The following is a 12,686-nucleotide window of genomic DNA, read 5'->3' on the forward strand; positions in this document are numbered from 1 at the left end:
TCTGGGAATTTTTACAGCTAGAATACACAAAGACAACTGAAGATGCTTTAAACACACACACCTAGCATTCTCCCATACAAGCCAGGAGTTTTTCCAGAAACGTAAAATACACTGGTAGCAGCATATTTCACAGGTCTAAACTCTAGTTGTAAACAGCATTTCTTTCAGATTTAGTGGATCACTAACTAGAGTTTTCAGAATCAACATGCAAAGGATAACAGTAGGAAAGTACCAAAGATAACGGGGCCTAACTTTATACAGCAGGTTGCCAAATGAGTAACAAAACTAGACCATCTGTCTGAAAGATTAGAACCATTAAATCCTGAGCTATGCTTTCAAAATCGAATTTCCTCAATGGCATAACATATTGGCTCGGCAGTGGCAAGCTGTTACATATACCATATCACAGTAAGTAAAGACTGCACACAGAATATTATCAGTAGGTAGCTAACAAGAGGATGCCTAAACAGGACTTCTTCAGCTATAAATAAAAAACATAGTCAAGACTATTTAAAACTCTAGGCTTTTATTTTAAAGAATAGCTTCCATATATTTTCCTACAGCCTAGCTAGAAAAATACTACTACTCCCATGGAAAAAAAACAGACAAGATAATACAGAAAAGCCCACTACTCAGTACATGTTAAGGCATTATTACACCTTAAAACTGGTAAACAATTAACACAAATTTGAGAAAATAACAGTGATGCTGCAGCTCATTCAGATGTTATGTCTAGTGAATGTTGACTAGAATTTATACTGCACTGGGTCTTTTCAATGCTTAAGTTCCTTCATTCATTCCGCGTATATATAAATATTCAGGATATGTTTTAGCAGGCCAGCAGACATCTGCATGCCTGAACTTCTCCCATTTCTCACATAAGATACGTATAGTCTTTCAAAGGAATAAGCCAACCAGTAGTAGGACACAGAGGGAAGAAAATCTACCTCTGAGCCTCTCAAACTGGGAATTTTAAAATATACATCTAAGAAAATATAGGGTTAATACAGCAGCAATCCTACAAACATCTTGACAAAAGTATTCAGCAGGTGATGTCACTTTGCCTCAAAAGAGGATGGACTAATTTATTTGGTTCTGCATTGTTTTCTTATTTGGCGGTCCACGTGGGATGTACAGTAAACTGAAAAACTGATTGCCACAGGACATGAGATGTTCTTCAATTAAACACAATTCAGGAGATGATGCCACAGTTTAAGGTTGCAGAAAAAAAAATCCCTGATGTTTTATTTTTCCACAAATGACAGATACTAAATAGCATCTTAAAAGCTGTGGGATGATACGGATCTGCTAACTCAGGAGAAGTAGATTAGACTTTTATTTCATAAGGAAGATCATATGAAATGGAAGGATCACTATCCTTCCACTTGAAGGCTCCAAATCATACCCAAGAATTATGGGAAGTGAAAGTGAGAGGGCCTTTTTTCCAAAATTGTCTAACTGATAAAAAATCTAAAAAACTTTACCCCATGAAATTAACTATTGATGTTGTTTTGCTGAAACCACCATGGAGATTTGCATTGTCTACTTCACAATATGGTCCCTCATCAGGCAGGTCCACACCTCATTAAATCCAGAAGATGTTACCCCCAGTGAAATGTTAGGCTTTGGAATAAAGGTGTGACTCTGTTTCACAGTAACTGGCACAGGCATTAATGAAGCCAACTTTTATGTCCTGATAGGAGTACGTCTGTCTCCAATCAGTGCTGTCTCCTCTCTGCTTCTCTTTCTCCAGAAGATATCAAGTCCACATCAGTCCTTTCTCAGAAGAAGATCTGTTTGGCATCTGCAGGGTTTTGTTCCATTGGACAGTATGGGCATTTCAACCTGCCGAAAAATGTAAATTTAAGTTAGTCTTATTTCTAAGGCACTGAGGACATCTAAAAATATTTCAGCTCCTAAGATCTGACCCTAATTTACAGTGACTGCTGACTTTACGGACTAAAACAAAACACAATGTACACAGCATGCAAAAAGCCAGTATCCACTGCATTAAAAAAGAAGTTATGTACTTACCATAGCATTCCATGTGTGTTGTCCATCTCAACCTTTATTCTCACTGGTGGGTTCGGATCTGATGTGTTGGCTCCATCTTGGTCTTTCCAATAGCTTAAGGTCTTCAGCAAAGCTTATGGGCCTCCTTCCCTACCCATAATGGAGTTCCCCAACTTCCTCAGATCTTATTTGCCCTCCCAGGAAAGAAAAAATAACCTACACAGTAGCTATGGCCTTTTAGAGTCAATTTCAGTATCTCTGAGGCTATGAAGATCCAGTAATCCATTGTCCACTTGGTCCTTCCAGCTGTTCTGGAAGGAGGCATGGAGGATGGGGTTGTGAGAATAAAGGTTGAGATCGGCAACACACGTGGAATGTTATGGTAAGTACATAAATTCTTTGTGTGTTGTCACTCTCACCTTTATTCTCACTGGTGGGACCACGTCCCAAGCAAGCAAATTCCTGGGTGGTTCATGGCAGAATATTCCTCAGAACCATAGAACCAAAGAAAGCTCTACTCTTGGAGACCAAATCTAATTTGTAATGAGTAATAAAGGTATGTGGTTTTTGCCCATGTAACTGCGGCAAAGAAATCATCCAAAGGTAACCTTGCTTGAAAGGCTGCAGATGTAGCTACTGACCTGGTGGAATGTGCCTTAACAAGAAAAGGAAGATGCCTGTTTTTAGAACTGTACATGTAAGATATACAAAAGGTAAGCCATCTAGATAAGGTAACTTTTGAGACTGGTTGACCTTTTCTAGTCTCAGAGTAAGATATAAAAAGTTGGTCAGATTTCCTGAAACCTGAAATTCTGTTCAAGTAAAAACATAATTGTCTATGTATGTCCAGAAGAAGCAGGAAGTATTCACCTCTGCTCTGTTACTTAAGGAAGAACACTGGTAGCTCAATGGATTGATTTAGCTCACTTTCCGACAACGTTTGGCAGAAAAGAAGGATTAGGGCATAAGGAAACTCTAACCTTTTGAAAAATTCGATAAAGGAGATTGAAAGACAAGACCTGCAACTCTGAGACTCTTCTGGCCGAGGTAATGGCCACTAAAAAGAGTGTTTTCCAAGACAGAAATTTTAGATCACATGTGGCTGAAGGTTCAAAGGGGGAACATATGATATTTGTTAAAATAAAATTCAGATCCCAGGGAGGAGTTGGATTTTTGTATGGAGATCTAATCACTGCTGCTCCTTTCAAAAAAGGCCTTAAAGAGGCTGTGTGACATGATAGTACAGCCATTCTCTCTCGCATGGAAATTCGAAATTGCTACTACTTGGACTCTAATAGTAGAAGCAGCTGCATCGTCATGAAAAAGTTTGGTTAAAAATTCTAGAATAGAATGTATGGGCACAAAAAAAGGGTCTATCTGATTATCAGTCATCCATATTATGAACCTATTCCATTTACTCTTGTACAACTTACAAACAGGGGTTTTATGGGAGGACAACCGAATATGTTTTACTGGGAAGCCTGGCAATCAAGGGAACTGGAGCAGCAAAGCTATCAACTTGAGGTTGTGCGGGCTGGGATGTGCCATTCCCAATAGATGCGTCAGTAGATCTGGAGCTAGGTCCAGAATCCATGGTTTGTCCCAAATATGAGGCTGTAGAAAGGGAAACCAGATTTAACAAGGCCAATAGGATGCAATCAGGATTACAGTGGTCTTCAACAGACTTGCATTCTATAACAATTTGGGAGTCAGCGGAATTGGGAGGAAGGCATACAGCAGTCCCAGAGGCCAACTGTGAACAAGTGCATCTCTTGGTGACACCCCCACAGGAGGGATTGGGGTAAAGTAGTTGCTGCATTTGGTACTGGTGGGTAAAGCAAAAAGATTGTAGCAAGGTTAGCTCCCTTTCCGGAAAATCTCTTCCGCTACTTTCTGACTGAGGGACCATTCGCGGGACCATAAAATGGCCCTGTTCAATTTGTCTGCAATCGTGGTGGATTTCCCTGGGATGTGAATTACAATCAGAAAACAGCTGGAGGTCGTCACCCATTGCCAAACCCTCAAGAGCTTCTCGACAAAGGGGGTAAGATCTGGTTCCTCCTTGTTTGTTTATGTACCAGACTACTAATATATTGTCTGACTGAACTGCTAATATGCCCAGATGGAGAATGTCTTGAAATGCCTGCAACGCCAAGAGCACTGCCCTCAACTCTATGATGTTTATGTGCAAGTGAGCTTTGTGTTTCTGCCAGGTGCCTTGGACTGTCTTCACTAGATAATGCCCCCCCCCCCACACACACACTTCTGGGAAGCATCCGTGGTAACCATGGCTTGGGGTTGGGGCGGTAAATGGATAGCCTTTTCTCATGCTATAGCTAGATCCTAGAATAACCTCCCTCCTTCTCTGACCTCTGCCCCCACTAACACACATTTCAAAAATGCTCTCAAATCACATCTTATGAATACATGGCTATGTCCATGCATCACATGAATCTCACAATCTCAGCACACTTTACACCTTCCTTCCTGCTATCTCTACTGTATATATACTACAGTTAGGTATCTTACTGTCAACTTGAAATAGCATAATATGTCATGTCTAATCATATGATTTTTTTATTCTATCTCATTAATCAATGTTAAAGCTTTGATGTGTGAGACTCTCTATCTTTGTAAATTTACTCACTCACTGCTGATGTATTGTTTATTGTTTAGACTGGATTGTATGAGACTTTTTATGTCTGTACTTACCTCAACTATCACTGTTATATGATTATTTGTGTTACCGTGTTGATGTTAATCTAACTGTGGAGCTTTTCTCCCCAGGCCTCCGCTGTAAATGGACCTGTGTCCAGTTGGACTATCCAGGCAAACAAATGTAAAAAAAAAAAAAATAAATAAAATAAATTGAGATACTGAAGGAGAGTGAATCCACCACTCTAGATTCTTTATGCAAGAATTGGTTAGGAGAATCTTGTGCAACATTGGTAATTCCAGGATTGATGATTGTGTGGAAAGTAACCACTGAAGTATCCTCATATGCAGCCGAGCTAGAAGAATAAGTACGATAGATGCTGCCATCTTCCCCAAATCCTGTAGCACTTGTTTTGTAGTAGCTCGAGTTTTTCTGATTAACAGTTTGACATGTAGACAAAGATCGTGCACACTGTTGTGAGGGAGTCTTGCTATCAGCCTGGTTGTATCTATCTCTGCCCCTATAAAAATTAAATTTTGAGATGGCTCTAGAGCAGACTTGTTGTAATTTATGGTAATGCCCAGGGAGGAGCAAAGTTGAAGTGTGTAGTCTCTGGCTTGTAGCAGAAGATACCTGGCCGAGGTGGCTATGAGTCAGTTGTCAAGATACAGAAATACCCAGAATCCTTAGTGTCTCAGGTAAGCTGTCACTACTGCCATGCATTAGGTGAATACTCTGGGAGCTGTAGTGAAACCAAAGGGCAGAGCTCAAAACTGGAAGTGACTTGGCTCCTAGCCAGAAGTGCAAAAACCTTTTGGATCATCTTTCCATTAGAATATGGTAGTACGCATCATGAAGGTCTATAGAGCACATCCAGTTTTCCAGGAATGGAAGAATCGACTGCAGTGTCACCATCCGGAACTTGGTTTGCATCACTGATTTGTTGAGATTGCTGAGATTCAAAATGTGTCTCCAGTCCCTTGTTTTCTCTGGAACTAAAAAGAATCTTAAGTTCTGGATCCTCCCTGGTCTGCGGGGACATCTTACATGACTTTTTCTTAGCAACCTTTGAATTTCTAATATTGCTTGTTCTCTGACTGGGTGGAACATCTAGAACGGATTTGTTTCCAGGACTGGGGAAAGAGAAGGGAATGATATAATCCCTGGATATTATTGTCCTACACCCACTTCAGGTTGGTTATCTTCTGACAGGCTTCTAGGTGCAGTGACAATCTTCCCCCGACCGCCTCCAGAAGTGAGCAGTTGGGTGCTCCTTCAGGAGAGCTGAAAGAGTCTGCCAAAGAAAGATTCTCTGGAATCCTGATTCTGCGGGCCTCCTCTGCTGTGGGGGTTGCATCTATCATTACTGTTCCCCCCTTGGCCCCTGGGGGAACTACCACCCTGTGTTTCTTGGTAAGACCTTTGAGATTTTCAGAACCACATGTTCCCACTACCCCTCTGACCCTTTGGAAATGGTTTGGTGGGTGTGGAAAAAAGTACTCCAACTACAGACAAAGACTTACCTTCCTGCTCACACCAGGTTAGCGTTTCATTAACATTGGGCCCAAAGACAGATGAGCTATCAAAGGGAGCATTAACAAAGGAAAACTTAAAGGGCTACACGAAATCGCAAAAGCACATCCATGCCTGCCTCCTAATCGAGATGCCTTAACCGGCCAACCTACTCGCTCCATCTGCTGCATATGAAATGAGTCTCATGGACAAGTTGACTACCGAGTTGAGGGCAGTGAGCTGTGAGTTGATCTTATCTGCTGCCACATCAGTTACTGCTCCTTGAAGGAAGTCTGACAGTTCTTTCAGCAGGTCCCTCTGAAGTCTGGCGAAATGAGTGAGATAGTTCAGCGATCGTAGTGTAAAAGCCGCTGACGAGAAGACATGCTTCCCACATCTATCCATGGCCCTGGAATCCTTACTAGGAGGATGGATAGAGGAACTAGTCTCAGAAAGTTCCATTTTTGTGGCAGCAGCCATGACCATTGCATCCACTGCTACTCCCTTGGTGAGAAAGGCTTGGTCTTTGGGTGCTGTAATGTACTTGTTTGGTCTCCTAGGAGTGGGTTCTATGGAGTCCGGGGTCTCCCAGGACTTCCAAGAGATTAACTGAATAAGATTGCTGGAAGGCAGTGTCCCCCAAGAGGTTGAAGGGTGACATCCGAAGGCCTTCAAGTATACGGACTCCTCGGCTGAAGGGGACGAGGACTGCCAGTCTCACCTCTGTTTTAAAATTTCCAAGATGTCTCCAAAGGAGACGTCTTCAGGAGGCAATTGTGGGGACCCTTGTGCTTCATCGAAGTTGGTATCTGAAGTGACGGACTCCTCTGGAGAGTCCAGGTTCTTCCTCTTGCATGGTCTCTTCCAAAGGACTTCCTCAGTGAGGTACTTTGGGGAAGTTTTGGAAGAGGGGGGAGTCCCATGGGGAACAGCCTGAGGCCTTGGATCCCTGCGGTCTTGTGGATGTAGGTGATAAGGTAAAGACACCTGTGCCAATGGGGGAGGAATCTCTGAAGAGGACTGTGACTGAGACTGAGGAGCAGTCATTACCCTCCTCATGACTTCGAAAGCAGAATGCCTTTACTCCGATGAACTCCCCAGACCCAACACAGATGTTGGGGCCAAAAGTGCCCTCGGAGCAGGAGACGGAAGTTCCAAAGAGGAGGTGGGAGCCAAACCCATCTGTGCCATGTTCCCGAGAGACAGGGTCTGATTCGAGGGAATCCGAACTGGCTCCGAGGAGCCAACTGGCGAGTGTCGACTCCCAGAGGTCTCCTGCTCCAACTGGATGGAGATGCTCAGGGCAGATACCGGATCCAAAGAGCCATGTCCCAAACTCAATACAGACACTGGTTGGATATCGGAGGCTTCCGGCTCCAAAACCGAAGGTCGGATCAGACGAGGAATAGGCGCCGAAGGTGAAAGATGAGACTGATCAGACTCCTTTGGACTATGATCCAAAAGCAGCTTGGTCAAGGCAGGTGTCTTGAGAAGACTCTGCACTACCCTATCCACATCTTCATCTAAGAGGCTCCTAGTTGACCTTGTAGAAACAGTAGGGGATCTGGATCTGGCTAAGAATGGAGAAGAGTAGTAAATTGGATCCAAAGATGGTGATCGGCTCCAATAACAGTATTCCATGGATAATGGGTCTTTCAGAGCCAAAGGATCAGTAGAAGTTTTCGGAGCCAAAGAATTTCTGCTCCGAGGAGGTCCCTACTCCAGAGGTTGAAGCTTGCTCCAAAGGTGCTATCGGAGACGACTCCCTAGGTAGCTTGGCTTTTGGCTCAGAAGTAGATTTTGGAGCCAAGAAGGCCGTTTACCCACTCTCTCTGAATTGTCTGATTTAGGAGACAGAAATAGCCTCAGAGAAAGGGGGTTTTCAATAACCCCTTCAAAATCAATTTATTTTTACATTCCATAAGCCCTCTGGTTGAAGGTATGACATATGAAACAGGACTCCTGAAAATGGAGAGGCCCCAAACAGAAAACGCACAAGGTATGAGAATCACTGAGGGGCATCTTTTTGCTACACTTTTTGCATTTTTTAAAACTTAAAAGGTTTGTTAACTTTCTGGAACATACTGACCAACAGAAACAAACTGCTTAACTAACCAAAGATATACAAGGAGAAAAAAATCAGCAACAACTATGAGGGGAAGAGGGGGGTTCCTCTAACTTAAATGGACTTGATTAACTACCCTCTATCTAAAACCGGCAGTTGATCGGAAAGGGAGATAAGTAAAAACTATCAACACTACCAGCAGAAATGAGTAAGGGAAAAGATAAAGGAATACCCTCTAACTTATACATATAAGTTAGATGCCCTCTAACTTAAATGGATGCTAATGACAAGGGGAAAAGCTAACAATAAACTAACGCTGAACTAGAGAAGGTATAAACAGGTAAAGAACTTTAACAACGCGAAGTCAAAAATACTAATTATGACAATAGCAAAAGGTGATAACAAAGATATCAAAAAATTTAGCCCAGAGCTTGCTAGAACATCCCTCTTACAGCACGGCAAATGAGATCTGAGGAAGCTGGGGAACTGCATTATGGGTAGGGAAGGAAGTCCATGAGCTTTGCTGAAGGCCTTGAACTATTGGAAAAGCCGAGACGGATCACACATATTGGGTCTGAACCTACCAATGAGAATAAAGGCAAGACTGACAACAACACATTATTTATTTTTCTGTCTTTGTTTATTGGGGGTAGAATGCTAATCCAGAAGGACATGTGTCAGACTCATCTGGGGAAATGACTTGCTCAGTCACACTACAGACAAATGGAGGCTGTGGGAATCACACCATGGACTACAGGAAGCAGCTCATACACAATCCATAGCCTTAGTGCTTTGCACTGACAGGCAATTCTACAGGAAGATTTCAACAGAAAATACAAGGCAGTAGGCAGTACCTATTTTTCCTAGCAGAAACTAGGTGCTTCACTACAAACTTCAAAAATGTGCATTTATGATGAGTGCAGTAATGAACATTTTGAAAGATGAAGAGAACTGCAAGGCAACAGAGTCTGACAAACTCTTTCAAGTGAGACAGAAGACAAAAAAAGTAGTTATGTTCTTACCATAACGTTTCATTGGTGTTGTTGATTTTCATTCATTCATTACTGATGGGTGTCAGTTCCGTTCTTGGAACAGAGTCGGCCTTATAACAAGCTCACACCAGCCAAAGAAACTCTCAAGCTAAGCTTACCCATAATGCTCCTCTCCCTGTTACCTCAGATCGAGTTTGACCTTAAGAAAAAGCGGAGGCTTTTTCCAAGCAAGTTCCCTAATACGGGATTTGGACCAAATCTGAACTTCCAGGGGCCTTTTGGAGGGGGAAGGAGAATGGAACCTAATGAATGAATGAAGATCAACAACACAGATGGAACATTATGGAAAGAACATAACTTCTTTATTGATGATGTTAATCTTCATTCATTCCTTACTGAAGGGATAGAGTCCCTAGCTACTTTAAGTCTTGGGAGGCCCTATGGAGGGATGTTCCTGAGTACCACTGAACCAATGGATGCTCTCCCCCTGGAGACCAAATCCAATTTGTAATGAGTGATAAAGGTATGAGGAGTAGCCCATGTTGCAGCTGCAGAGATATCATCCAAGGAAGCCCTTGAATGAAAGGCAACAGAAGTCACCACCGATCTGGTTGAATATGCTTTGACCTTACTCGGTAGAGGAATTTTATGTTGGTAGGTAAAGCATATACAATTTCTCAACCATTTAGATAAAGTTACCTTAGAAACAGTATTTCCCAAATTTGGTCTGGAGTAGGATACAAATAACTGGTCAGATTTCCATAGTGATTTAGTTCTGTCTACGTAGAATCTAATTGTCTATGTACATCCAGTAAATGAAGGCAGTATTCTTCTTTATTTGAGAAATTTGGAAAGAAGACTGGCAGATCAACTGTTTGATTAATAGTTAATTCCGAAATAACTTTGGGCAGAAAGGAAGGATTAGTCCAGAGTGATACACTGTCCTTATGAAATACCATGTAAGGGTGTTTTATGCACAAGGCTTGAAGTTTGAATGTTCGCCTCGCTGAGGTGATGGCTGCCAAGAATAGGGACTTCTAGAATAAAAATTTTATATCACAAGTGGCAGCAGGTTCAAAAGGAGATCAAGTCAAGGATTGCAGAACTAATGTAAAAACTCCAAGGTTTGACTGGTTCTTTGAAGGGTGGTCTGATGTGCTAGACCCCTTTCAATAAGGTTTTAGAGAGGCAATGGGAAATTAAGGATGAGTCTTGGAATATGTTGTGGAAATCTGAGATAGCAGTCAGATGTACTCTAACAATGGAGGCTGCCGTTTCCGCATGAAGAAGGCTAGACAAATAATACAGTACAGCACTAACTGGAGCTGAGCAGGGATCTAGTTCTTTCTGTCTAGACCAAATAAGGAATCTTTTCCACTGCTTAAGATAAATTTTTCTTTTGGATGGTTTGTGTGAAGCCAGAAGAATGTTACATACATGGGAGGAAAGGTTATTTTGCCTGCCACTTACCGGAAGTAGAGAAACCAAGATGTCAGCTTGAGACTTGAAATGTTTGCATGTAGCAACCCCAGAAGGTGTGACAGTAATTTTGGAGTTGGATCCAGAATCCATGGTTGATGTACTAGGTGAGGCCAAAGAAAGGGAAACCAAACTTGTCGGGGCCAATAGGGTGCAATGAGGATTACTCTGCTTCTCAACTGGAGGGTCTTCTTTATAAAATGTGGAATCAGAGGAAGGGGAGGGAAAGCATAAAGAAGTCCTGTGGGCCAATCTTGTATTAGAGCACCCCTCGGGGACTCCCCCTGTGGGGGGATTAGAGCAATGTAGCTGCTGCATTTGCGTTTCGGTGGTGAGGCGAACAGGTCGCAGCAAGGCTGGCCCCAATGGTTGAAAATCTTCGCCGCTATGGTTGGATTGAGGGATCACTCATGAGGCAGGAGAATGCATCTGCGCGGTTTGTCTGCAATCACGTTAGAATCCCCGGGAATGCAAGTTGCTATGAAAAAGCGGTTGGAAGCTATCACCCACTGCCAAATTTTCATGGCCTCTCGACACAACAGGTAGGACTTAGTTCCCCCTTGTTTGCTGATATAGGAGACCAATGACATGTTGGACTGAACAGCAATTGTTCCTGATGGGAGGACAGGATGGAATGCTTGCAACGCTAGAAACACTGCCCTCAGTTCTAGGACAGTGATACGCAGATTGGCCTCCACTGGTGTCCAAGTACCTTGAATAGTATATCCCTGGAACTGTCCCCCCACCCGGTCAGGGAAGCATCTCTGGTCACTATGGCCTTGGGCAGGGAGGGGAGAAAGGACGACTCCACGGGGCTTTGCTTGACTTCATCCACCAAAGTAAATCTTGTCTGCATCGATTCGTTATGCGGATGAAGGACAACAGATGAATCAAAGGGGACCACTGCACTAGTAGAAGCCACTGCAGTAATCTCATGTGTAGTCTTCCCAGCGGAACAATTGTTATTGATGCTGCCATTGATCTGAGTAGTTGGAGGTCTGCCTGAGCTGAAACTCTGTCTCGGAAGAGTATTGCCCAGAGTTGGGATGTCAATCTTTCCAGTCTGTGAGGTGGGAGGTAGACTAGGCAAGACTGAGTATCGAAAGTTGCCCCTATGAATTCCAAAATCTGAGAAGGAATTAACTTGCATTTTTCCTCGTTTAAGGAGATCCCTAAGGAACTTGCTAGGTTTAGGCTGTAATGTAGGGCTGCAACAGGTCTATATTATATGCTTGAAGTTTTAAAACTTTGACGCTCATATGGTTGCCACCATATGAGAGAAGTTTTAAAACACTGAACTTATAATAAAAATAAACAAAAACAAAAAAACCCTAACTGAATGCTCAGAGCAGGGGGGCAAGTCCCCCTGTGCCCCCCAACCCCCTGCTACTGAAATATACCAACTGTGAGATCACACTACAGTGAAGTAAAGGGAAATATTACCTATGGCGATCTCCGTTGAAACTTGCGAGCTTTCAGAAGTTCGCTCATATGGTGTCGACCATATGAGACTCGAACTTTTGAAAGTTTGAGCTTCTGATATAGACCCAGCTGCAACAAGTAGACACTTGGAGGGGGTGGTAAGGAGCCAATCATCTAGATACAGAAACACCCAGAATCCTTGCAGTCTCAAGTGAGCTGTTACCACTGCCATGCATTTGGTGAACACTCTGGGGGCCGTAGAGAGACCAAAGGGCAGTGCTCAAAATTGGTAGTGATTAACTCCCAGCCAGAAGTGGAGGAATCTTCTGGATAATTTGTCCATTCTTACGTGGTAATACACATCCTGAAGATCTACTGAGCACATCCGATCATCTATTTCCAGGAAGGGTAGGATAGACTGAACCGTGACCATCCGGAATTTGGTTTGAATGACAAATTTGTTTAGGATGGTTGAGGTCCATGTTTGGCCTCCAATCCACTGTCTTTTTTGGCACGAAAAAGAACCTCGACTAAAACCGGATCTATT

General features: G+C 42.9%; 1 protein-coding gene across 5 annotated transcripts in view; it reads right to left on the reverse strand.

Annotated features, from left to right (window-relative positions):
- Window positions 1-507: 507 nt before the first annotated feature.
- Window positions 508-12,686, reverse strand: part of RMND5B (required for meiotic nuclear division 5 homolog B) — a 993,687-nt gene continuing 981,508 nt past the window's right edge. For all 5 annotated transcript variants that reach the window (XM_044069428.1, XM_044069429.1, XM_044069427.1 and 2 more), the window contains exon 10: window positions 508-1,845. In XM_044069428.1, coding sequence (XP_043925363.1) covers window positions 1,782-1,845 — 64 coding nt within the window. In that variant the 3' untranslated portion in view covers window positions 508-1,781. The remainder of the gene's footprint in view (window positions 1,846-12,686) is intronic.

Source organism: Protopterus annectens, chromosome 4.part0 (assembly GCF_019279795.1).
Source record: "Protopterus annectens isolate FY-2018-M chromosome 4.part0, PAN1.0, whole genome shotgun sequence".
NCBI lineage: Eukaryota > Metazoa > Chordata > Ceratodontiformes > Protopteridae > Protopterus > Protopterus annectens.